The 24,606-nt window shown below is 39.6% G+C and overlaps 1 protein-coding gene across 4 annotated transcripts in view; it reads left to right on the top strand.

The window, feature by feature from the left end:
- Positions 1 to 24,606, top strand: part of LOC117417832 (ankyrin repeat and fibronectin type-III domain-containing protein 1-like) — a 198,234-nt gene that overhangs the window by 53,329 nt on the left and 120,299 nt on the right. For all 4 annotated transcript variants that reach the window (XM_059035633.1, XM_059035632.1, XM_059035630.1 and 1 more), the window contains exon 4: positions 28 to 260. In XM_059035633.1, the coding sequence (XP_058891616.1) occupies positions 28 to 260 (233 nt within the window). The remainder of the gene's footprint in view (positions 1 to 27; positions 261 to 24,606) is intronic.

Here is a 24,606-nt window from a genome sequence, read left to right as displayed (position 1 = left end):
TCTTAAGCAGTGTCTGTCTGTCCGTAGGAGAAGTGTGGAGACTAGAGGATGACGACGATGATGATGAAGAGCATTCAGTGGTACAGAGAGGCCGTGCTGAGCCTCGTCCACGCTCCCAGTCTCCATTCTCTCACTTCCGCTCACGACCCTACCTGCAAAAGAGCATCTCCGTGGATGACAACCTGGGCATGGTGGAGTTTGGGACCCCAAATCCTGGAAACAAGGCAGAGAGGGCCAAGGGAAAGCTCAAGAGGAAGTTTGTAAGTAACAACGGGTTTTCTTCTGATTTTGGCTGCTTTATGATTTCAGGGATTTTACTTTTATTTTGGAAGGTTTTGTTATGAATTCAGAAATACTAAAAGAAACAAAATCAATGACAAACGTTTTGACTAGAAAGTGGTAAAGTGTGACGGATCTCTCAATGGTGCCGTGAAGAGGAATGTGTGTGTGCTCATTTTGCATGTATTAGACATTAACTATGCCAAGGTGTGAATGGCGTTTCAAGAAAGTCAACATTTTGAGTAATGATGAGCATTCAAAGTAGGTCCATCAATGTGCACTTCCTCACGATAAGAAGAGACACAATCACACAGTTACGTATGAGCTTAGTTCCTGTTGAGTTTCATTGACATCCATTCATCATCTTTAAAAAGGCAATTGATGGTGTTGGCTGTTTGTAATGGTTCCTGGTTTCTACTGTGTATATTGTTTATTTTATGTAAAATATACTGCAGTGTGATTGTTCAGTAAATTCTGTCTAGCACACGGAGTGTGGGTTATGTAGCACAGGTGATTTAAAATGTATAGTATTTAGGCACGGGGATTGCACTTCACATGCAGATAAAATGTGTTAGTATTGCACAAATGAGTTCATGTGCTGGGATTCAAGTGAATGATTAATTAGTAATTGAATCCGGGCACAGCTGTATATATAGGTGCACGAATCACTCACTCGGTTGGGTGTTCAGGGCGAAAGGACGGGAGAGAGAGAGGAGTAGAATCTATAAACTAAAACAATTGCTACTCGTGCTGACATAGCTCAGCACGATACTTGTTTGTTTAGTGTTTGTCCACTGTTTGTTTGTTTTGGCCAACGTGCCGTTTTGTTTTGTTCAGCTGTTGTATTTATTATTTATTAGTTTATTTATTAAAATACGCAAGTAGCGCATTCATTTCACTCGCAGTGCTGTGTGTTTCTTCCTGGCCTGACGTCACCACCAGCCAGCATTTAATTTTCTTCTGTTCTCGTATAGTCGCTGTAGCAGGCTGAAAGTACTTGCAGCCAAGCCCAGTGGGTTCAGTTTTCACCTGCCTTCTTTCTGGCTCTTTGTTTAATTTAGTCTATAGCAGAAGGCGAACACGGGGATCATTAGCAAGGAGCGAATTCAAAATGTAAAGGTTTCTATTGTTTTGAGACACTGGACACTGTAACACAAGCCTCCTCCCATTGCATCATTAGTAGCAGGGCATTGTAATTAGGGCTCAGTTGTCCAGAATTGGGAATCTGATACTTGATGAATGGAGTAGAGTTGGGGGAGCATGGCTTCAGTGCTTATAGTATCACGAGTCACTAAAAACTGCCCTCTTCCTTTTCAAAGTGAATTGAGATGCACCCTGGCAGACTTTTATTGCTGCTGTAACCAATATTCGAAGAAACCGATGCCAAGCTTTTAAAGGCTTACAGATTTTTATTTTCATAAGATATTGGTGCCTCAGCGCTTATTGTATGTTTATCGTGTTCAATGCCTGCCAGTGGCTAATAATGGGATGGTTATCCCAGTTTCAATAGTGTGTGCATTTATACGTGTCTGTGGGCTGTTTTGTAAGAGAACTTGGCATTTTCTAGTGTATACTTTGAATGGTTATTGTCGCCTATATCACAGTGCCACACAGTGCTCAAAGGACTTTCCGATAGAAACACATCCTATTAATTATTTAAGAGTTCCTGGGTTATAATTCATCAGAAGCATTGCCTCTTGTTTTTGGATGCAGGGGAGATGAGAAGAAACCTACCACAAATGTGCAAACAAATGAATTTGTGGAGATCTGCATCCACACATTTTTTCAATAATGAGCGATAATTTGATTGAAGGAGAGTGAGTGCCTCCTTCAAGTATTCTCCAGTAGAGACTCCAGTTCTTGGCACTTCAAGGAATTCCAGCCCATTTCTGTGGAATATAGCCGTGAGCAGCTACTGTACTTAATCTGGAAGCTGGAAGCCCCACAAGTGCTTCAAGGATCTCAGAGTGTGCCAGGGCTGAAGTCTCTCTGATTGCAAGGCTGGCTTTCCTGAGCTCGAAAGGGGAATGAAACTGAAACAGACCCTGGCAACAAGAAAACTGGTACATAGGACAGCAGCAGGTGCAGGACTGTATTTTGGAAGTTCAGAAGAGACGCGTCTCATCTCAAGATGCACTAAAATCGGGCAGATCTGTTGTGGTCGACTAGCTGTTCTTTCAAGACTCTGCTAGATATCAGACTGTATTAGAGGTTGTGTATCATGATCAATTAACAAAAGCACAACTTAGCTGTTCTAGTCCACTGAATGTTTGACATTGAATTATTTAACCAGGATGAGAAGCCATTTTGATATAGAGTACATTTCCAGTGGGGTTGTGGAAACCATTGGCAGCACCCCACTCGGTTACAAATCGGAATGAAATGAACAGTGCAGCTTAGCAATTCTAGACCACTGCTAATCGAATTCCAGACTGCAATGGTGTGGCCCTCTTTGTGAACCCACTTGAATTGTGGAATAAATCGTACAATACTTTGATGCGATGAGAGTTCCATGAAGATGCAGGGGATACTGTAGTTGGATTTACAGAACCATCCAGGCCACAGTATTGGGAAGCTCCTTGACGCTCTCTGGAATAGGGTTCGACCTCCTCATCTCTGTTTGAGGGACTCTTCAGCTTGTCTCCTTCTTTTCTTCATACACCTTACAGCATTGGCTGGGTCTCCAGATAGATGGGGATAATTTTGTACGGTATGAGTCAGCTCTGCTTTGGGGTAAGAACTTTTTATTCGTCACAGCTTGGTATTTGCGCAGCGTTTCCTTACTTGGGTACCTAGGTAATCCAAAACTATAAAACACTCAGTAGTGTTCAACAGTTTCTATAAATAAGTTCCCAATAAGAATATACTGTAGCTCCCCTAACTAATTTGAAGGTACAATGTGGTCATTTAATACTTTTTACAAGGCAGTATGGGGAAGGCAGCACAGTGCTCTTCACTTCTGACAGGTGAGTTGTATGTAGAGACCTTTTTTGAACTCGCAGTAGCCACAGTTACTAGCGGTTCAAACCACCTCACTTCAGTCTTTTTTCAGAAGCAGTCCCTATGATTTAAAAATGAGTTTGTAAGCCTGGTTAAAATATAAATATTCAGAACATGTATCCCTTTAAGAGTGAGTGAGCAATTAATCATGAGATGCAATCTATTTCTGCTGTAAAGCGTTCTTTTAGAATTAACAGTTATTACAGCTGTCAAGACTGGAGATCATTATGAATGTCTGCTTCTTGCAACACAGAAGCCACCTTCTGTACTTTTATTAATCCTCCTGTGCCCTTTGTACTGGAATCCTTATCACATTGCTGCCATGACAACTGGCTGGTTACAAACTACACCCATTTTCAGGATAATAAACCCACTGCTAGGTCAAGGGTAGACTGCTTTACAGCTTGGATTGCTAAAAACCAAAACCCATTGTCTTGTTCCCAGTAACAAACTGCTCACAAGCCCTGCATATTTATTTTCTATTATAAACCACAAAATACCTTATTAAATAATTTAGTATTTAATTGATTCATTTTTTTCTCTCCTATAATTAACTTCCTAAACCCTGTTAAATATTTTTTTAATTAAGAGGAGTCTACTCCTAAAGATATGAATCTTGGACTTGCCCATTCTCGGTTGAATTCAATCCAAAGTCTGGGAGCTTAAAAAATAATGTAGTTAAAGATGTTATACACTGGTAAAGTAAGGACATTTCTTTTAAATGAATGCACTTTTAAAATGAATTTCATATCTCTCTAGCACTGGCAACATTAGCCCATTTTGTTGTGCTGATGAGGCAGTTCTTTTGAATGTGTTTAACTTCAATTGAGAATCTGCAGTAAATTGATAATGGAATGTCACCCAGTGTATGCACAACAAGGTTTCTCATTCATAGTGTTGTCTTTTTGCAAAGTTATGAAAGAGTTCAAACTAAAAAGAGACAAACCAAACGGTAAATAACTTCAGACTCCATCTCCTGTTTTTTGGAACTGTCCCCTTCCCTTTTTACAATGCTCCCTCAATGCATTCGGTAGCTCAGTATTTGTCGTTTTTTATGTGTACGTCAGAAAGGGAAGTAAAGACAGAGCACTGTACTGTGTTTTTATTTTTTTGTTAAGTCTGTGTTAAGGTGTTTTGACTAAGAGTTCGGCAACTGCTTTTCAGTCGTGGTTGCCTGCCATAGACATATGTAATGAAGGCTAGATCAGCCAAAGGGTCCTTTTTAGTAGGAAGCACCAGAACCATCTAGTGCAGAGCTGTGTTTTGCCAGAAAAACAAACTTGATAGTACATCACTAGATGGCGCTAGCTCCTCTACATAGACGCTTTGGTTTGATCTAGCCTACAGTACAGCTACTCTGTGGCAGAAGAACACTTGAGTAATTGTAATAAAAAACACATTTAAAAGGAAATGAAATGTAAAACTATTTGCTCTTTAATTAAAATATGCAGTCAGGAAAGGGGAACACATTTTTTTTATACAGGCAGGTAGCAATCTGCTATAAAACAAGAGTTTTAGATTTAGAGAATTACAAAACACTGGAGTGATGACGTAGCAGTAGCTGACGTTTACTGCTTTTGGCAGTTTATTTGCCTTTAAGCACATATCGGCTGAACAAGCTGAAGTCTCTTCCGTATAATGGATCTGTATGTGTTTTAAATGCTACCTTGTTTTAAAGTGGACTGTTGAAAATGGACCCCAGTCAGAGGTTTTCCCATACTGGTAAAGAGAGCTCTGGGATCACTGGACCATTGCCTGGCTGTCTGCTACCAGCAGGAGGCAGGCAAGAGCAGTGTTCCAACACCTCAATGAGGAAATGCACTTTTGTCCACAACATTTGCGGGGATTGGCAAATAGTAATTTTAGATATTGCATGTTAGCGTGGTATACCAAAATAATTTCCAGTTAGTATGATGGGAAAGCTGATGCTTATGATGTATATCAACAGTGTGTACAGAATAGCAGAGAATAAGGATGGCAATAACAAGACCAAGATGTTATGAAGCAAATACGATGTTAGTATAATGGGAAAGTGTGTTAAAATGCCTGGTTTACAGTGTGTGTTCTCAAGATAAATGTAACAATGTAAGTGACATACAGATGGACAAATGTATGTATATAAATATATAAATTCACATTTATATATATAAATTCACATTTGTTATAAATATTGCTTTTGATTTATTATTATGAAAGATAAGATGCATTTGACACCAATCGTTGTTGGAGTCTTTTGTAAGGTTGGGACAGGGTTCTCAATTTTCAATTTTTAAATTGATTTTATTTATTTATTTATTTTATTTATTTATTTTTACTGTTAACAGTATAGATTTATTTTGTTTTAGAAGCAGCTTCAGCTACTTGCTCTCTATACAGTATAAGTCGTGTTTCACTTTTTTCTTCCGTTACTATTCAAATAGCCTAAGCTTTAATTCCCTGTGTGTTGTGTAAATCCAACATTACAAATATTATTGCCTATGTATTGAAATGTCTTGAGTTATTTGAGACTGAAGCTAAATAAATAAATACATAAATAAATAAATAAATAATCAAATAGATGGGTCGCCTTGGATAAAGGCAACAGCCAAATAAATATTAAGTCAAGTTACCCATTACAATATGCAACAAGAGAGTATCAAGATAATAAATGACATAGAAAGGATAATCTCTGAGACAATATTTAAACTACTGTTGATTATATATGGATGTTTACTGCATTCTTATAGTTCAGCTATCTGTGCACTCTTTAGAATGCAGACTTTGCTTACATTCCAGTTTGTTTATAGCGTCCTAAGGTAATTTTTAGTGGGGTGCTCGCAAAGTATTGCACACTGTTCTGTATAACTTGTGTGATTTTAAAGCAGTCGAGGTATATTTAAGTTGAATGAAAAACAATATTTTGTATCAGAGTGTTTCATTGATTTTCTTAGCAAATACTAGATATTTTTTCAGCCAGTCTTGTATTGCAGGGGCCTTGATGATCCTAAAGTCTATGTTTCTTCTTGTTGATCTTGCCTTGCTATGAGCAGTGCTGAAATAAAACTCCTTCATTGCACTGATGGAGTACTTTGTCAGACAGTACAAGCAGACCATTACAATTCTAGCACCTGCTTAACCATGCAAAAATGTGCGAGAATGCACCATTATCTCTTTTTTCAAGATTTTCCCAGTGGGGGGGTGGTCACCCCCACCTCGGCCACAATGCGCCTCGATGACATTGGTGCCCTCTACTACCTTGTAAATGCCACTTACTTCAAAAATAATTGAAACCTTGGTGCTAGTTCTCATTAAAGATGTGTCCTGTTTTAGCATTTTGACTGTTCTTGCTTCTAGGAAAGACTAATCCTTGCAGTCTTTTCCATGTCACAGCCTCAAAAGAGCCATATCGGGGAGCTCAGCGAGTGTGGCTCGAGAGCTATTTGTTTGACAGATTAATCGAAATAATTGTTGCACCTCTGTTCCTAACAGTTCCTTAACAATGGGTGTGTGAGTGCAGGGACAGGTCCTAAAAACTTTAAGCCGTGGCATTCCTCTTTATAAAGATCTCCACACCAGATCTGTATATGAAGACAGGGAGGAAGGCTTAACCATCTCAACGCCTTTTCAAAGGGCTAGGATCAGTTCGCCTGGATAAATCTTGTTTACATCTGACCTCGAGGTGTTTTCTCATTGTGTGTGCTTTTCTTCCTTTTCTTTGGAATGGCGCCTCTAATGCTGTTAGGTATCGCAGGCATGCAGACAAGGTAGAGTCTAAGCTTAGCAGCTTGTCTACAGGAGAGGAGTTTAAAAGCCTTGTTTGTGCTAAAGCATCCTGTAATGGTTCGAGGGGTTAATCTACCTGGTGAGGTAGGTAGCTGACCCTCTTTAAGCAGTAGGATTTAGGCTTTTTGTTTTTTGTGTGGCGCCTATTCAATTGTGGTGGTGCAGCCCTTGAGGTGTTGCATAAGGGAGATGAGGTAAGAAATGCTGCAGAGTTATTGTATCAAAAATTTTTTGAAATACATACACTAGTGTGCAAGTGTATTAGAACACCCTCCGTTTTGATGTAGTGCTTGTGTCATGCTGTTTCTCTCTGAGATTTCACAGAAGCGGCCCATTTATTTTGTAGGTATATACAGGAAAAGTGTATTTTTTTAAAACTTCAGTTACATTCAAAGCTGTGTCCTGGTTTTTTTTTTTTAAATTCTGAGAATTGCATATTTATGTGAAATGGGAAGTAATCCGTATTCGTTGGTTTGCCAGTATGTTTACATTCCCTAAGTTTGTGTTAGCTGTAGGGACAAGCTTCCTCTCTCCTGGAAGCTTTCTGCCAACAATGTGAATTAAAAAGCCAACCGCTTCTAGCCTGAGCAGCAGCAGAGAGTTGAATATATAAGCCAGCTCAGGGAAATTTAAATGACATTTTGTTTACACTCAACTCAAATCGTTCAGTCTCTTTCTTCTCTCTTTTTTTACTGGTTAATTGGAAAATGATTGTACAATTGAGACCTTAAATTAGGTATATTGAACGTATTGGATTGTAATTAAAATATCCATTACAATTATACTGGCAATTATCAATAGATGACTCCACAGCTGATGTCAGTTACTGGGACACAGAGCGTGATTGGGATGATCTGGAAATTTAGGAAGGAAGCCGTCGAAAAAGGGCTCAAGAGGGTTGTTTTTTGCCCTGCTTCAATAGACAACATTTATTTTAATTTTTTACAGTAATATTTTGTATTATTTGGAATATCCAATTCTCTGTCCTGCACTTACTTTTGTTACTGTGTATAGGTCTCCCATGTGCCGTTTTGACAGAAACACGTGTAGTTAACATGTATTTAAAACATGATAGCCTGTACTACTCTAGGTTAAATAAATATGTTTGAAAACCAGTAGTTCAGGTAGTGTTGCACTTTTTGGTTCATTTCACCTTGAGTAATCAAGCAGCTGCTTCCCCTATTGACTGGGATGCTTTCAGCCAAAAAGTTTAACAGATTTCCTGAGAATAAGACGTGGAAAGAGGACTTTCTTTAACCGGAGGTAGTAACAGGTACCATGCTTTATAATGAAAATACATGTTTGGAACTGCACATTTGAGACCTTACACAATCGCTAAACCCCCCCCTCCAAAAAAAAACAAAAACAATATTGATAAACAAAGTAAATAGTTAAAATAACAAGGAGAGAAAGTGTTTTGAGGGCATGCCTAACCCAGTGTAGATTAACATGTGCAAATTAAATGAAAGTGTCAATTGAGCATCCTGTCAAGATATTTTAGGCTAATACAAATATTGCATCCTACAGCAAACAGTCAAGAGATAGTATTGTGACTTAATGCAGAAAGGCTAGAGAAAAGACATTGAACTATATGTTGTAAAAAAAACTGAGGGCAACTGTCTGCTCATTTATGCCACAGACTACAATTGATGTCGCTTCATTAGTTGTAGTGGTTGTAATGTGCTGCTTTAGACACCAGATGGCAGTCTGTCCCCGTTTGAGGTCCACAGTGCTTAGAGAGGAAACGGGAATTTCAACACAGAGCTTGGAGCTGTTTTCAAACTGCGGCTGTTGTTTTTTAAACAGTAAACTGACGTTACTGGTACTTAGCATTGCTAGAAGCTGTGCTATAAGTTATTACATTGTGTGTAGGGAATCTCTTATTGTAGTGTTGCGTAGTTTCGCTGTTCAAACTTTGTGAAATATACATATACAGTAAGAGACACCTTCACACAAAGTAACTGTCTATAAATCTCAAAAATTGAGATTTGATTCAGGAATTGCTATATATCGTGCTTGGTAGATTTCATATACAGATTTATTATATATGTCAGTTAAATGTCTGAAAAATATTTTATTCTTAAATGTATACAACTTATGAGCCATCTTGTTCCTATATCAAACTTGTAGCATGTAGCAATGTGTTTTGAATAATTGATATTGATTAATTAAAAACTCAGAAGTTTAAAGCACAACAGTACAGCTGTGTGATGGAGTGAAAAAAGGGGATGGGGATATATCCTTTGGTTGGGTTTTAACTGTAGTATGCTTAACTGGCGAGAATGGGTATGTAATGTTTAAACCAAGGGAAATTACCCTAACATTTTAATAAGTGTGAGTCAGTTAAATGCAGATACTGTAACATTTATGAAATTATACTTTTAATTAAGGTGTAGTGGATTAGTGATAAGGGAGGGTACAAGTACCTGTGGAGAGCTCATTTTAGGGGACTAGATTTGAGACCAGTGAGACTGGAGTGACTAAATAGTTTTGTACTTGGTGGTTCATGTCTGTGTTATACAAGCTTGTGGATTTGTTTTTGTTAATTTATTAGTGTTTTTTCACCTGTGACCTCAATAAAAGCTCACTGTTGGCATTTAACTTTGACTTCTGACTGTTTCCTGTCACCTGCAATAGCCACTTGACCAAAATACTTTACAAGCTAGTACACCAGAGTGTAACCATTAATCTGCCCCCCTGCAACACTTCCTAGTAGGAAATACATCAGTCGGAAATACCACATTGAACAAATGGGGTATTTCTTCCATCCACTGGGAGTTTCAGGGAGACAGGTTAATGGTTAGTGTACCAACTGCACTTCGAAAGAAGACATGTTTGAGAGCTTTATACAGGCCACAGAAGTCTCTCATGCTCCTCAAACCGTTCACACACAGCTCTGGCACGGTGGATGGGTGCATTATCATTTTGAAATCGCCTTCACCATCAAGGTACCAATAGAGGAACTGTTGTGTAAGTAAACTCTGGCCTTCTAGAGTAATCAAGGGGCCCGGGGGATACCAGGAGAACATGCCCCACAAGATAGGTCCTAATGAAGTAGCCAGACAGTGTAGTTCAGCTAGCTACAAGGACAGGGAAAGAGAACTGACAATTCAATTTTCCATTTCCATTACATTCACAAAAACTCATTAGTGAATGATTACTTTTGAGCAGTGAAATGATTTTTAAATGAACTCGGTGAAGCTGCATTTTGAATATTAAATGGCAACTGATTAAAGCTGTCAGTCCTGGCTTTGTTCTTTTGACGCAGATTTTCTCTCTTAGAATCCTTAAATGATGCATCTCATTAGCTTGCTAACCTGTATCTTGGACTGTCACCTTCTCTACATTTTTTGAAGCAGGGAAGCAAAACACACTTCTCAACTGCAATGGCAGTAGAGCTGTCTTGGTATATGTCCCACAGCAGTGAGTTTGAACTACCACAGCCAAAAACTAACCCACAAGGGCTATACAGTGTATGTTATAGTGTAGTGTAAAATTCAGCATAATTTTTGGACACTTTAATAGGGTGGCAAGTTTAGCGTAGCGGTGGGAGCACTGTTCTGCTGTAAACACGTACTCTGTATGAGATGATATGTGCGTGTCATAATTATAATAAATGGTCATTTGCATTTATTTAAACCTTTGCTATAAATGTTGTAATAAACCTCTCATTTTCTTCCTTCGTTCTTTTTTTTCCCCCCTTTCCCATCCCTCTTTCCTCTCACATTCTCAGTTCATTTTTCTACTGCCTCTCACCCTCTACCCTCTCTTTCCCTTCCCACCTCTCCTGTCTATTTTTGTCTCTTCTCACTCTTGCATCCCCCCTTTTTCTCTCTCCCTCTTCCTCCTCTCTATCTCTCTTAGTCTTGCACACCCTCATCCACCCTCTGCCTCTCTCCCTCTTCCTCCTCTCTCCCTCCTCCACCCTCTGCCTCTCTCTTTCACTCTTGCACTCTCTTCCACCCTTTCCCTCTCTCTCTCTTGCACTCCCTCCTCCACCCTCTGTCTCTCTGTTGCATTCCCTCCACCCTCTGCCTCTCCCTCTCTCTCTCTCTTTCTCTCCCTCTTGCACTCCCCTCTACCCTCTGACTCTCCCCTCTCTCTCTGTCACTTGTGCTGCCTCCCCTCTCTCTCTCTCTCTCTCTCTCTCTCTCTCTCTCTCTCTCTCTCTCACTCTTGCATTCCCTCCTCCACCCCCTCTCTCTCCCTCTTGTACTCCCTTCTTCATCCTCTGATCTCACTCACCCTCTTCTCTCTCCTGCATTAGCTATGCAAGGACAGGATGCTGCATAAATTAAAAAGAAAAGAGTTAAAACAAAGCAGCAAAAAGTGTTTTTTTTTTTTTTTTTTTTCACAAGCCAGTTCTATACCTGACAACTCTCCAGGCACAGAGAAAGAGAAAATGAATAATACACACACACACACAAACAGAGAATGGCATGGGAATTTTTCCTTTCACCACTTTGGTTGCCGAGGGTAACTGAAGTAAATGGCTCTCATTAAGTATTTAAATAGAGGCCCCCCCACTTTCCTTTCTTTTCTTTGCTGGGGGAGTACAGGAAGGGGGGGGGGGGGTAGTCCTAGGCACCTAAAGGATTATTAAGATTAGTTTGAATGGCTCTAATGAGACCAATTCTGAAACTCTCTCACCCCTTCCTTATTTCGCCTCAGATTGCATTACTGTAAGCCATAAATATTTGAGACCAAAATATTTGGCGAATCACACCCATAAAACCTATTTTGCTCCAGAAATGTTGGCGACCTGTTGCAATATACGAAGTGTATTGAGTTTTTTTTTTTTTTTTTTAACGCGAAAAAATATTTCTGACTTTACAGTACTTTGTTTATGTTTGTGAATTCCATTTTATTCTTCATTTGTTTCTTCTGTCCTGCATATATGTAGAATACCTGGTAATGGCGTGTCAATGTTGGGAGCTGCCTCATGTGAGATTACTGCTACTAATCCCCACAGTACTACTGATCTAATGTGAGGTTTAAAGAGTGCTAAAGGCTTCAAAATCCATTTTCTTACATCTTGTTCTTGAGAAACCTTACCACCGGTCCACTATTAATGGATTGCTGACCAAGGTTTTAAAATCCCTCCCTTTATATCTTAGAAGCACCAACACTGTTAGTGGTCTCCTCTTTAACATAGTGCTAACAGAGGCTTTAAAATCAATTTTCTTCCTGCTTATTTACTACCCTCAAATATTTTGGTTCCTTGCTTGTACAGAATTCAATGTGCTATCATTCTCTGCAGTCACCATGGCAGGGGTAAAATAAAGAACAATTGTCCCACACAGTCATTCTGCATTGGTAGAAACATTGATTGTTATGGGTACCACAGCACCTGTAGGACTGATTTTTAATTAAAGTTATTTAAAGAGGGGATGATAGCTGTTCAGGGATCCCAGGATATTTACTAAGTAAGATATTTAGTAAGGGATAAAAGGGACAATTCATGTCCCACCCCTGGTCATTTTGTTTCAAGGCTGGTGACCCCATAATTTTGACCCCTCTTGTGTGGGGCATGTTCTCCTGAGATAGCCTGGTCCCCTTGATTACTCTGGAAGGGCAAACAAATGCCTTAGTTTACTTAAGTCCACCTGACAGTGCTGCACTCGTACCCTAATGACAATGGCTACTTTCAAGACGATAATGCACCCCTCCACCATGTCCGAGTGCTGTGCAAACTGTTTAGAGCCCATGACAGAGACTTCAGGCACCTTCCATGGCCACCACAAGCCCCGGATCTCAATCCAATTGAGCATAAGAACATAAGAAAGTTTACAAATGAGAGGAGGCCATTCGGCCCATCATGCTCATTTGGTTGTTAGCAGCTTATTAATCCCAGAATCTCATCAAGAAGCTTTTTGAAGGATCCCAGTGTGTCAGCTTCAACACCATTCTTGGGGAGTTGGTTCCAGACCCTCACAATTCTGTGTGTAAAAAAGTGCCTCCTATTTTCTGTTCTGAATGCCCCTTTATCTAATATCCATTTATGACCCCTGGTCCTTGTTTCTTTTTTCAGGTCAAAAAAGTCCCCTAGGTCGACATTGTCAATACCTTTTAGAATTTTGAATGCTTGAATGAGATAGCCGCGTAGTCGTCTTTGTTCAAGACTGAATAGATTAAATTCTTTTAGCCTGTCTGCATATGACATGCCTTTTAAACCCTGAATAATTCTGGTTGCTCTTCTTTGCACTCTTTCTAGAGCAGCAATATCCTTTTTGTAGCGAGGTGACAAGAACTGAACACAATATTCCAGATGAGGTCTTACTAATGCTTTGTGAAGTTTTAACATTACTTCCCTTGATTTTAAATTCAGCGCTTTTCACAATACATACGACTATCTTGTTGGCCTTTTTTATAGCTTCCCCACATTGTCTAGATGAAGACATTTCTGAGTAATCATAAACTCCTAGGTCTTTTTCATAGATTCCTTCTTCAATTTCAGTGTCTCCCATATGATATTTATAATGCCCATTTTTATTGCCTGCGTGCAGTACCTTACACTTTTCTGTCATTTTCTGTCATTAAGTGTCATTTGCCATGTGTCTGCCCAGTTCTGAATGCTGTCTAAATTATTTTGAATGACCTTTGCTGTTGCAACAGTGTTTGCCACTCCTCCTATTTTTGTGTCCTCTGCAAATTTAACAAGTTTGCTTACTATACCAGAATCTAAATCATTAATGTAGATTAGTAACAGCAGAGGACCTAATACTGATCCCCGTGGTACTCCACTGGTTACCTCACTCCATTTTGAGGTTTCTCCTCTAATCAGCACTTTGTTTTCCACATGTTAACCACTCCCTTTTAATATGGCTTCTCCTTTGCTGCACGCATTTCTAATGTCATTATATAACAGGTTATTTTGCTTGGTGCCTGAATTTGGCGGTCTATAGCATGCCCCTATTATTATGCCCTTTGAATTTGTGTCAGTTGTTCTGACCCATATTGATTCTACGTTGTTTTTTTCTTCCAGATTTAACACCTGGACTTCAAGACTATTTGTGATGTATAGCGCTACCACTCTGCCTCTTTTGTCCTGCCTGTCTTTCCTATACAGTGTATTCCCACTAATATTATATTTGTCTCCATCACTCTCGGATAACCAAGTTTCTGTAACACCTATCACATCGTAGTTACTTGTTAGTGCAGTAGCTTCAAGTTCTAACAGTTTGTTTCTGAGACTTCTAGCATTTAGATAAATACATTTAATGGCTGTCTTACCTGAGTTGTTGCCCTGTTTTGATGTAGTCTCCCTTCTTTTTTTTTTTTGTTGATTTCTAGTTTAAATGCTTCTGAGCCTCCTCAAGTCCTTGGCATGTTTGAGATGAACTTGAACAATCCTCATCAAGATCCTGTTCCTAGCTCTTTGCAACAATTTAAAATAATAATGGCTGAATGGATCCCTTCCCACCTTGTGGAGTCTATGTCATGTTAAGGCAGTGATTGGGACAGATAATGGCCCAACTCAATATTAGGTACAGGTCCTAATAAAGTGGACAGACAGTGTTTATATTTATTATAACCAGCATATTGATTGAAACCAGCATCTGTCATGACTTTCAGTTTGAGGAGCAGTCAGTGTACAACTTCATGTGGATTGTGATAGCATTTGCCCCTTATGTATTTTTAAATGCTACAGCTGCATGCAGTCACAGGCAAACAAACACTGTCGATTGGATCCAGTAGGATTCTAAACATAGTGTGGCAGGAACATAAATACACTCTTTAAGGGAAGCAATTTTAATCTCTTTTGGAGTCCCTTTAAAAATGACTTTCCATTAAAAATACATACTCGTCTTAGTACTAAGATCACAGTTTGTTTTGAGGGAGGAGGGAGGAGGGGTGGGTCAATTTTGTCACTGCAGTTTGTTTCACCTGCAGATGGCAGACTTGCACAGCGAACAAAGCCAAACACAGTCCTTATTTTTGTGTAAACCATCATTGAACAAAAGCGAATTTTGACACTGCTTGGTTAGATACAGTGCTATTGAACACTTTAAATTCAAGTTTCCTACCTCGTATTAGCGATATTAACATTATTTCTGTTCCCCCTTTTTTAAATTAATTGATGATATGCGAGTATTTCAAATACAGCGCTATAGGTAAACCTCTGCTGTAGATCACATGGTCTGCTTGTAGTTTGTTGACAGCACAGTGATTTCAGTACCAGGAAGCAGCAGCAACTTTCTTATATCTCAAAATTCAAGCCATCTTCAACAAGGCAATGACACTGCTTGGGTTAGTAGGAGGTAAATGCATTCATTTTAAAGCCTTGGCTATCTCTTTGGTGGCCACCGTAAACCCAAATGACTATCCATTTTCTAGTAATGCAGAAGTGGGAAGGATAACTGCTCTTCATTAATGGTGACGGATCATACTGAACACCAGTCAGTGTGTGTTCTATAACCGTATGATGGTAAAAACAAGTGCATGGGCTTATCCTTGGTTACACGCTGTTCTCTGAGAAAATGCAGTTATCGTTTTGGTTTCATATATAAGCACTTGTGATTTTAGTTTTTTCTCTTCAGCTCCTTTCTAAAATAGACTTGCATACAAGCCTGTGTTCTTACAGTATCCTGTGTATAAGCACACTCCTATTACATAAGCACATGCACTTGTTTACGGTGATCTCCCTCAATATTTGGAGAGAAGTTCAAAGTTGAGGACTGTTCTATTTCTATCATACTGCTGACAGGATGGACGAAGCCAGAAGCTATTTTAATTGAGCTGTATACTGTTGATTTTTAACTTAATTGACTAAAAGCTCCTGGAAATGTTTCTGCAGTGTGGTTATTTGTCGTTCTGTCTGAATCAAGCCACAGTGAGGTTTTGGGAGCGTTCAGGAAAACATTTCCTGGAAAAATGATTTTGTAAACCAGCCGGTATAAAACACTTGGAGTTAAGTTTGAGTATTTTACTTTAAAACCTTAGTTTAGCTCTGCGACAAGATGGCTTGCTGGTGGTGTCAGACCATGGAGGAGACGGACACAGTACGGGGGTGTGGAAGCGCATGTTTAATTATAAATAAAAGGTTTAAACAAAACAGAAACACTTTACAAACAAAACGGCACGGTGGCCAAAACAAAACAGACATGGAACAAACAAGTATCGTGCTGGTGTAAAACCAGCACAGGTGGCAATTGTTGCTTGGATTTTAGCTTTTCTTTTTATCTCACAACTCTCGTCTAGTTCCCTGGTCAGCCAAAGCTGCTTGTTTTTATATTGGGGCCAAGGGATTAACTGGCTATTAATCACCTAGTTTATCCTGCCACATTCAGCACAGGGTTTCTCGTATGCATGGTCAACAGACAGCTTGTCAATGATCACTCGCTGTTGACCACGCATTCTCACGATTTTATCTGGATCGGGCATTTTAACCCCATCCAGGCTGTAAAACAAAAATAACAAAACCATTGTGTTTTTTTAACACACCAAACCATGCCGTAAAACAATAATAATACAAAATAACACAGGGACAGGGTGTACCCCATCACAGGCTCCCAGATACATCTCAGATGTGTGAAATACTTCAACACAAATATGTTGTATTATTATTCAAAACACATTATTTTACAAAATCTTGTACTTCACCAAATATTGTAAGATGGGAGTACATTTTCATCAAATTGTTGATATAGGTGAGGATATTTGAATACAGGAATTTCAAAAAGATTTAGCAAAACACCAGGCCTGAAGAATGCACTTCACTATATAGTACAGCTCACCTGCCTGAAGGGATGCTCTCCGTAATGCCTTGTAAAAAGTAATAGATGACCGTCCTTGCCGTACACACCCTTCAAATGAGCTAGGGGAGAAGTATATTCCTATGGATATTTTGTTAATAGCAAATTTATTCATGGGCGTGCACAGCGATAAGACAAGCCATTGATGTCCGATGGTCTGGCAACATTGTTTGTAATGTTGCTAAAGTATGATATTGTGATATTTCAGAGATAGTGAACTAACAACTTCATCACAAGCTGAGGTCACAGGGGAGACCAGTTTTTCTTGCTTTAAATTCAGCCACTTCCTTTGTTACAGGTAATAGGATCCCCCTAAGCCTTACAGTTTAATTCAATGCTGCACATAGGAAACTCAAGTGGGGTACCCTCAACTGCAGTCAACATTAGCATATTACATACTTGTCAGTACACTAGGATGTGTTTGCTATATGTATGGTACAGTTAAACAAGCTTAATGATTTTTAATAACCATAAAAAACATATTCTTTAATGATACATGGTCAACTGTTTGATCCCTTCAGCTCCTTATTTATTATTAGATTTATTGTGATGTACAAACACTGGCTTTCAGGACCTCAAAAGTCTCTTCCTCAAGTATGAGGAAATTAATAGAAACTGGTGTTTTTGTTTACATTCACACATCAGAAGAATTGTCAGATATATGGAACAATAAAATAATACTGGTTCTATAAATTTCCACTTGCATGGGAAGGTGAGACTTTTGAGGTCTTGAAAGTTGGCATTTGTATATCAAATTAAATGTAATAAACAGTTTGATTCACCCCCTAAATTAAATATCTGCATTGTTTATTTATTGTATGGAAACCTTTTTTGGAGAGCTTTGAAAATGAAGCCCAGTGTGTTGTTCAATTCGGCCCTAGTTTGCCCAGACAGGGCCTCCCCGCTACCTTGTCGCGTGCAGAGCCTCGTAGTGCCTCTGTTGTGGTTAGGCCTGCTGGTTCGAGCAGCCTCCCCTCCCCTGGAAAACTCCTCCTCTTCCCAGACGCTCCCGGGCTCCCGGGATCACACACAAAGAGGTTTGTAAATTATATCAAAGCCAGATGTTGGCCTGTGCCCAATGCTCCTCTGCGTTGCCAGACAGCAAATCTAAGTCTCTCTCTTCAGCTCTTTTCTTTTAAATATTATCTTTTGCTGCAGTAGCACCCTGTCCATCTTTTGGAGGGCAGCAGTAGCACCCTGTCCATCTTTTGGAGGGCAGCAGTAGCACCCTGACCATCTTTTGGAGGGCAGTAGTAGCACCCAGTCCATCTTTTGGAGGGCAGCAGTAGCACCCTGTCCATCTTTTTGGAGGGCAGCAGTAGCACCCTGTCCATCTTTTTGGAGGGCAGTAGTAGCACCCAGTCCATCTTTTGGAGGGCAGCAGTAGCACCCTGTCCATCTTTGGAGGGCAGCAGTAGCACCCTGTCCAAAGGAACAGCAGATGCTTCAGCCAAAAAGACTGAATAGAAAACTTTGAAGGCAAGAAGGACAGAACTCAAATTTATAAGAAGCCAAAATTCCCCTGTGTGCAGAACTACCTTTCACTGCACAACTGGCAAATGAAACCTGTCATGTTGTAGTTTCATGAATCGAGGATCCCCCAAGTTACAGTATTTAGGGTCCCTGGGCGTTGATTCAATCACCAATTTCAGTACCTGCATTATCTTTCTGTGCAACACTTACTCGTTTTCAGTGTACGCTGCCTGGCCACTTTATTTGGACCTGTTGCTAATATAGGGTTGGGCCGCTCTTTGCCCTGATCCTCCCCTCCGTTGGGAAGGTGCTGTAACAGTTAGGGCTATTGAAGCAGAAACAGGGCTGGTCTGCTGTTGTTTACAACATTTGGAGGCTAGAAACACAAAAATGGTAGTATTTTTATGGAATTACCAGATTGAATGATCGCAAAACTTTTAGCTTAAAGTAAAATTTTCATCATTAATTTCCGGTTTTTAATAACCAAGGCGCAAATAATGCCTGAGGGGAAATATCGCGGCTCACGTGAAAAAGCTGCCTAAAGTAGTTTCTCTGTGCTTTTCATGATTCAGACAATTGTTTGCGTCATCAATGATTCAGGCTCAGATGACGAAGACGTGGAGTTCAACTGTTTTCGGATCAGATGATACGGACCGCAGTCTGATTCACTATGCTGTTATGCTAAATCCACATTATTATTATTATTATTATTATTATTATTATTATTATTATTATTAGACACTGCAAGAGCTTGTAACAGGCATTTTTTTGTATTGAACATTTTAATGCTACAGTGCTTACTGAACTTTAAGAACTGCCTCGTTGGTAGATCCATCTCCGTGATACAGACCACATGTCTTGGTATTTGGAACACCGTTGTTGTCTGTGATTCTCTCTGTCAACTTATTGGTATCATCTAGTAAACATATATATTTCTGTGGCCACATTCATTTTTTTACATCAATATTTCATAAGCCTTTAACGATTTTCCATTTTTCCCATTCTTTTTGCATTGTTATGCTACACATTTACAATAGTTGACCATGGTTTGCTGTGTTAAGTTAATGTGCTTTACTATGCCTCTCTGGGCTTTACAATGCTTTACAATGCTTTATTACACTTTGCTTTACAAACTTGTATAAGAGTACGTACGTACCTTACAACCACTGATCAATTTTTTCTTCTGTTTATAAACTATTAAAAATCCAATTCCACTTACGTTATACCCTCAGGGATGAATTGTTTTGTTCACAAACGTACCCTATTTTCTGGCTTTTGGGAATGAGGTTTGTAATGAGAAAAAAAGAAAATAATTGTAAAAATCAGAAGAGAGAAATAAAATGTGCTGTAGACATCTGAATGAGCTGTACTGGAACTTTGACAGATCCATAACTGTGTAACGTCTGATTTCTAATCTCACGCACACACAAACATTTACTGTCCTTCACATTCACCAGGGAATACTGCATTTTCTAAGGGGGTTAGGAATCTGACTGCTTCTTGCAGTAAGGTAGTGTTAGTTCTTTAAAAAGCCTTCGCTTGTTTGGTTAGAGTGCACTTAAAATAAACAAACAGAACATTGAGTAACTTCACAAACGTGTTCTCAATGCATTTTGGCCCATGAAGCTGGGCTGGGAGGGGTTGTTTTTTTCCCAAAGGTTAAAACACCAGAGTTCAGAGCTCTACCTCTGTGGTTTGCTGTGTCTCTGCCACTCCAGGCTCTGGCTTCAAACCCCTGCGTAGGCCAATCTGAATTCGGTAGATTTTAAAATGAAAGGGTACTTGCTAACCCAAACTTTTTTTAAGCAAAGGGTTTTTTGGCCTGGGTGTGAAAGAACAGGTATCCTACCTGATGTATTCTTCTTTTTGTTTATACAATTTATATATATATTTTCTGTGGCCTCAGCAGTCTAACCTATAAGTACAGCTGGCACACCACAGTGTAACAATTAACCTGCCCCCCGGCAATACTAGTAGAATTTTTAAATACATAAGTAAGAAATGCCACGTAGAAGAAATGTGAAATTTCTTAATAGAAAGAAATTATCCAAAGTGAATCTAAACAAGAAGAATGCATTAGTTAAGACAACTCTGATATTATCTCTTGTAAGCACTAGTAACGTTCTCTCTCCCCCCCCCCCCCCCCCCCCCCCCCCGTCAAATAAGTAATATAGATTACAAGTACCTAATCACTTCCTGTGACATACAGCAGGAAGTGAATAGGTGCTAGGAATATACAGAGCTGTATTAAAAAATAAATAAATAAATAAACAGTGATCAATTAATTAGTCTGATTTGAAAGTCAAGTCAATCCCAGTGGCAGATGGAAACATAGAAAGAATTCATTCTGGCTCACATTGATGGAGTAAGTTATTTAAGGCTCTTTGGCGCAGATTGCTGCTAGCTGGTTTTAAAATGCACTTCAACTGTTCTGACTATATCTAGCATCCTTCGCAGTGGAGCTTGCAAGAATTGCTAAGACATATTCATTCACGTGACCTGTGTGCTCATATAAGATTAGAATAAAATAAAAAATAAACATAATAATATTACAAAATAACCTGCTGCTGTATCTTTAAGCGGATTGGGTTGGTGTTTTTTAGCATCTAACCTGTGTACTGTAGCTCAGGCATTGAGCTGGCTGCAGACTCTTCATTCATAGACACGATTTTGTTCTTAATAAAATGGAACTTAGAGGCCAAACCGACTGGCAGGCACCCAGCTTGCCTGCCTAAAGAATGTAATCCTTCATTCTGTACTTCACTCGGATCACAAACAGCCTCCGCGCTAGCCTGGGCTCCCCCAATAACAAACAAGTCGTCCAGCAGCAGCACCCCCTATTCTCACTCCATAGACACAGCGAGAGCCTGCTTCTCACCACCTGAACCCCTTCCTGCATTCCTCCAGAAAATCATTAGCTTTGTGGAAATGTTAATGATGTGCCTGGACTGGGCAAAACAGTAGACCTCTAACTTTGGACACCCAAAACTGTTCCCTTAAAATGACAGTGCTCTTTTTTAAAATCCCTTTTGAAAAGTCAGCTTTTTTAGTTTAAAGAATATTTTTTTAAATCTTTCACTTCAGTGTTCTTTCAGATTCAGGCAGGCATGCTCTGTGAGATCTTCTCCACAGAGCTCTGCAAGCGGGAGAGAGGGAGCACCTCCGACACCCCCCCTGTCTGTCATTCGTTTCGTCACTGATGAATTGTATGCTATTTGTCAGGTGATGTGCATCCCCACAATATACATGAAGTTGCATTTGCAAATGGATGCGCTGTCTTGTATAGTAAGTGTGTAAGCAAATAATATTTTAATCCACTGTGAAGAAACGAGGAGCGTTGATTGCACATGAAGTTGTCTAGAAGTAAATGCAGAACTGAAACCTTAAGCCATAAACTGTTTCCACTAGTTACACACAGTTAGCTCCAAAGTTTTTCAGTGGTTGTGCGTGTTTTGTGAACATACCTCAGTGAAGTCTGTTTTGTAGATGCACTATGTGATTCACGTCAATAGTAGAATCTCTATCTGAGCTGGAAACACTTCAACACAATAGTCATTTTGACAGTTTAAAATATTTTAAGCTTGAATGTCAAAATGAAAGTATTGGACAGTATATGATTTCAATCTTTTTTTATTGTTTATATAGATAGTTGTTTTGAAAGTGCAGTTCTGTGTAAGTTGCAGTTCGTGGCTGGGGGATGAGCTGAGCTGATGTTTCAAATGTAAATCCTTGCAAGATATACTGATTGGGTACTGAGTAGGATATACCAGCTTGAAATGCCCATAGAAGTACTGTAAGAGGAGCAATTCTGCTGTCGTAGAATACTGTGCAGCAACCCCATTCCGTGAGATTGACAGTCTTGACTGCTGATAGAATCTCCATTACTGGGATGTCTGCAAAATCAAAGCTTTAATAAAGGACAGTCATACGATGCTATGAGAGTGCAAAAACAGAAGTCAGTCGGCCAGCCTGGGTCGAAATGTTTTTCTTGAAATCCTAGAGCCTTCCACATGGCACTGCCAGCGGGTAAGAGTGCCAGCTATCGGAACTGGCAGGCAGTGTTCACAGGTACATTACACGCTTACTTCTGCACAATTCGTTTTAAAGGGAGAATCTCCTTTGGACTTTGAAAGATCAATTTTAAGTATACCACATATCTAGGCCGCCTTAACTTTTTTAGGGCCTGAAATAGTGGCGTAATATATGAAGTATGTATTTAGCTGGGGTTCTTCATTGGAACACCGTGAGACCAGAGAGTGACCACTGAATCTGTGTGTTTGTTGTGGATAATGTTGATTACACAGATGTCCACTGGGGGCTTCAGATCACCAATTATATTTAAATTGTGACATGAGCTGCCAAACCCAGTTGCTGAACTTAGAAAAAATTATTCTGATACTCTGTAAAGAGCTTAATGTCCTAAAAGAAAAAAAAAAAAATCATCTTATGAATCAGGAAGCAACTTTTCAATGTTGTTTGTGTTTCTTTGACGGAAACTGCAGCATTGTAAAGAACGTAAAAGTTATGTGCCAACTTTTCTGTTCACTAACAGGCATCTGTGAAGTTAGAGCAATACATATTGGGTAAGATCTACTGGAATTGTTTTGTTAGTACTTTTGTGGGACGACACTACTGTATACAAGTAGAAGTCCAGCAAGGGACGTTTGTAGTGGAAATCTTGCATCCATGCAGAGGCATTGCTGGTCTGCCTGGTGCAGGGTGCTGGTGACAGCCTGATATATGGGGGAGCAGGTGGAGGGGAGAGGGAGAACGGCAAAGCTGTGAGGCGGGAGCCCGGCTCTGAGCTCTATTGTGCAGGCCGCCGGCTCTCGTCCCACCCCTCCTGCCCTGGTAATGCTCCAGCTGCTCCCCTCTTTCATTATATTACATTTCAAAACAAAGCTCTTCATACAGAGCCATATTTCTGCCACACGTGAGGCCGGCTGCATTCGCAAGCCATGAGCTCACTGCTGGGGAATGGCTTTGGCGATGGTGTGAGCATGCAGTATACACACACACACACACACACACACACACACACACACACACACACACTTTGCATTGACTCTGGTGAAGTCGAGATTTACTACTAAGCCCTAAGGGGCAGGGTCTGTCACAAAAATAAGTTGGGGCTAAAGAAATTACTATGTTTGAAGTTGAAAAAACATGATGTAATGCCCAAGTATTTTATTTATTTATTTATTTATTTATTTATTTATTTATTTATTTATTTTCATATGGAGACACTTATACAAGTTTAGTTAAGCCTAGAGGTATAGTAAAGCATATTAATAAACATGGCAAACCATGATAAACTATGGTAAATGCATGGTATACCATGGCAAGATAAGATAGTACAACTCTTATAAAGGAAAATGGTGCTACAGCAAAAATTGCTTCAAGGCCACCTCCGTAAAGTTCAATTTAGTCCTATGATGGCCATACAATGCCCACCCCTGTATTCGCTATTAAGACCACCAGCAACAGTCCCAAATGTATTAACTTGCATCCAGATTAGGACCTCTGTTCTGTAGTTTAGTGCAGTTTTGGTACTACTGATACTAAAATGCATTTCGAGTTGCATAGTGCCCACGCATCAATGCCATTTCCATGAAGCATAGAAATGAGCAGCAAACTGGATGCAAGTCATCAATGTTTCGCAATACCCTGATGTTGCGGACACCTTGCTTTTGTGGTTTAAAAATGCCTGTGATCGGAGGGTGGGGGCACTGCTGAGCAATGAGCGAGTGGGCCGCACTATCCGTTAGCTCCCACGTTAGGGTCCAAGCTGTTTCCGCCTGTTTCTTACTGTTAGATTTGTGCCTATAACTCTTCAATGATAAAGGTTACATAGGTGAAATGAATGTGCATACACTAGGCTTCCATAAAAAAAGTGAAATAATCAATTACAGATAACAAAAACCACAGAAAATGCTTTTTAGAAAAAAAAAACATTTATTGTTTATAAAATTAACATGGTCAGCTCAAATCTGACAATGAAACTTCAGCATGTAGCAAACATGGAAAAAAATTGAACAAATTGGATAACAACTAAATTAATTATGGGCATATATACCAAAAGCAACCAAAAAAAAAATAATTAATTGAAAACCGTGCAAAGGAAAACAAAAAGAAAAAAAAACATTCAAATTATTCGTCCCAGGCACCCTGATCATGTGGTACAAGATGGGGCTGTTCACTGTGGCTTGAATGGCCAGCAAGGTAGCGACCAGGGTAACATAACCCTAAACAGGACAGCAGTGTGGAGTAATGGTTAGGGCTCTGGACTCTTGACCGGAGGGTTGTGGGTTCAATCCCCAGTGGGGGACACTGCTGT

The sequence above is a fragment of the Acipenser ruthenus genome, chromosome 13 (assembly GCF_902713425.1).
Source record: "Acipenser ruthenus chromosome 13, fAciRut3.2 maternal haplotype, whole genome shotgun sequence".
NCBI lineage: Eukaryota > Metazoa > Chordata > Actinopteri > Acipenseriformes > Acipenseridae > Acipenser > Acipenser ruthenus.
The sequence above is the reverse complement of the archived record's forward strand: the minus strand, read 5'-3'. Positions and strand labels throughout refer to the sequence as shown.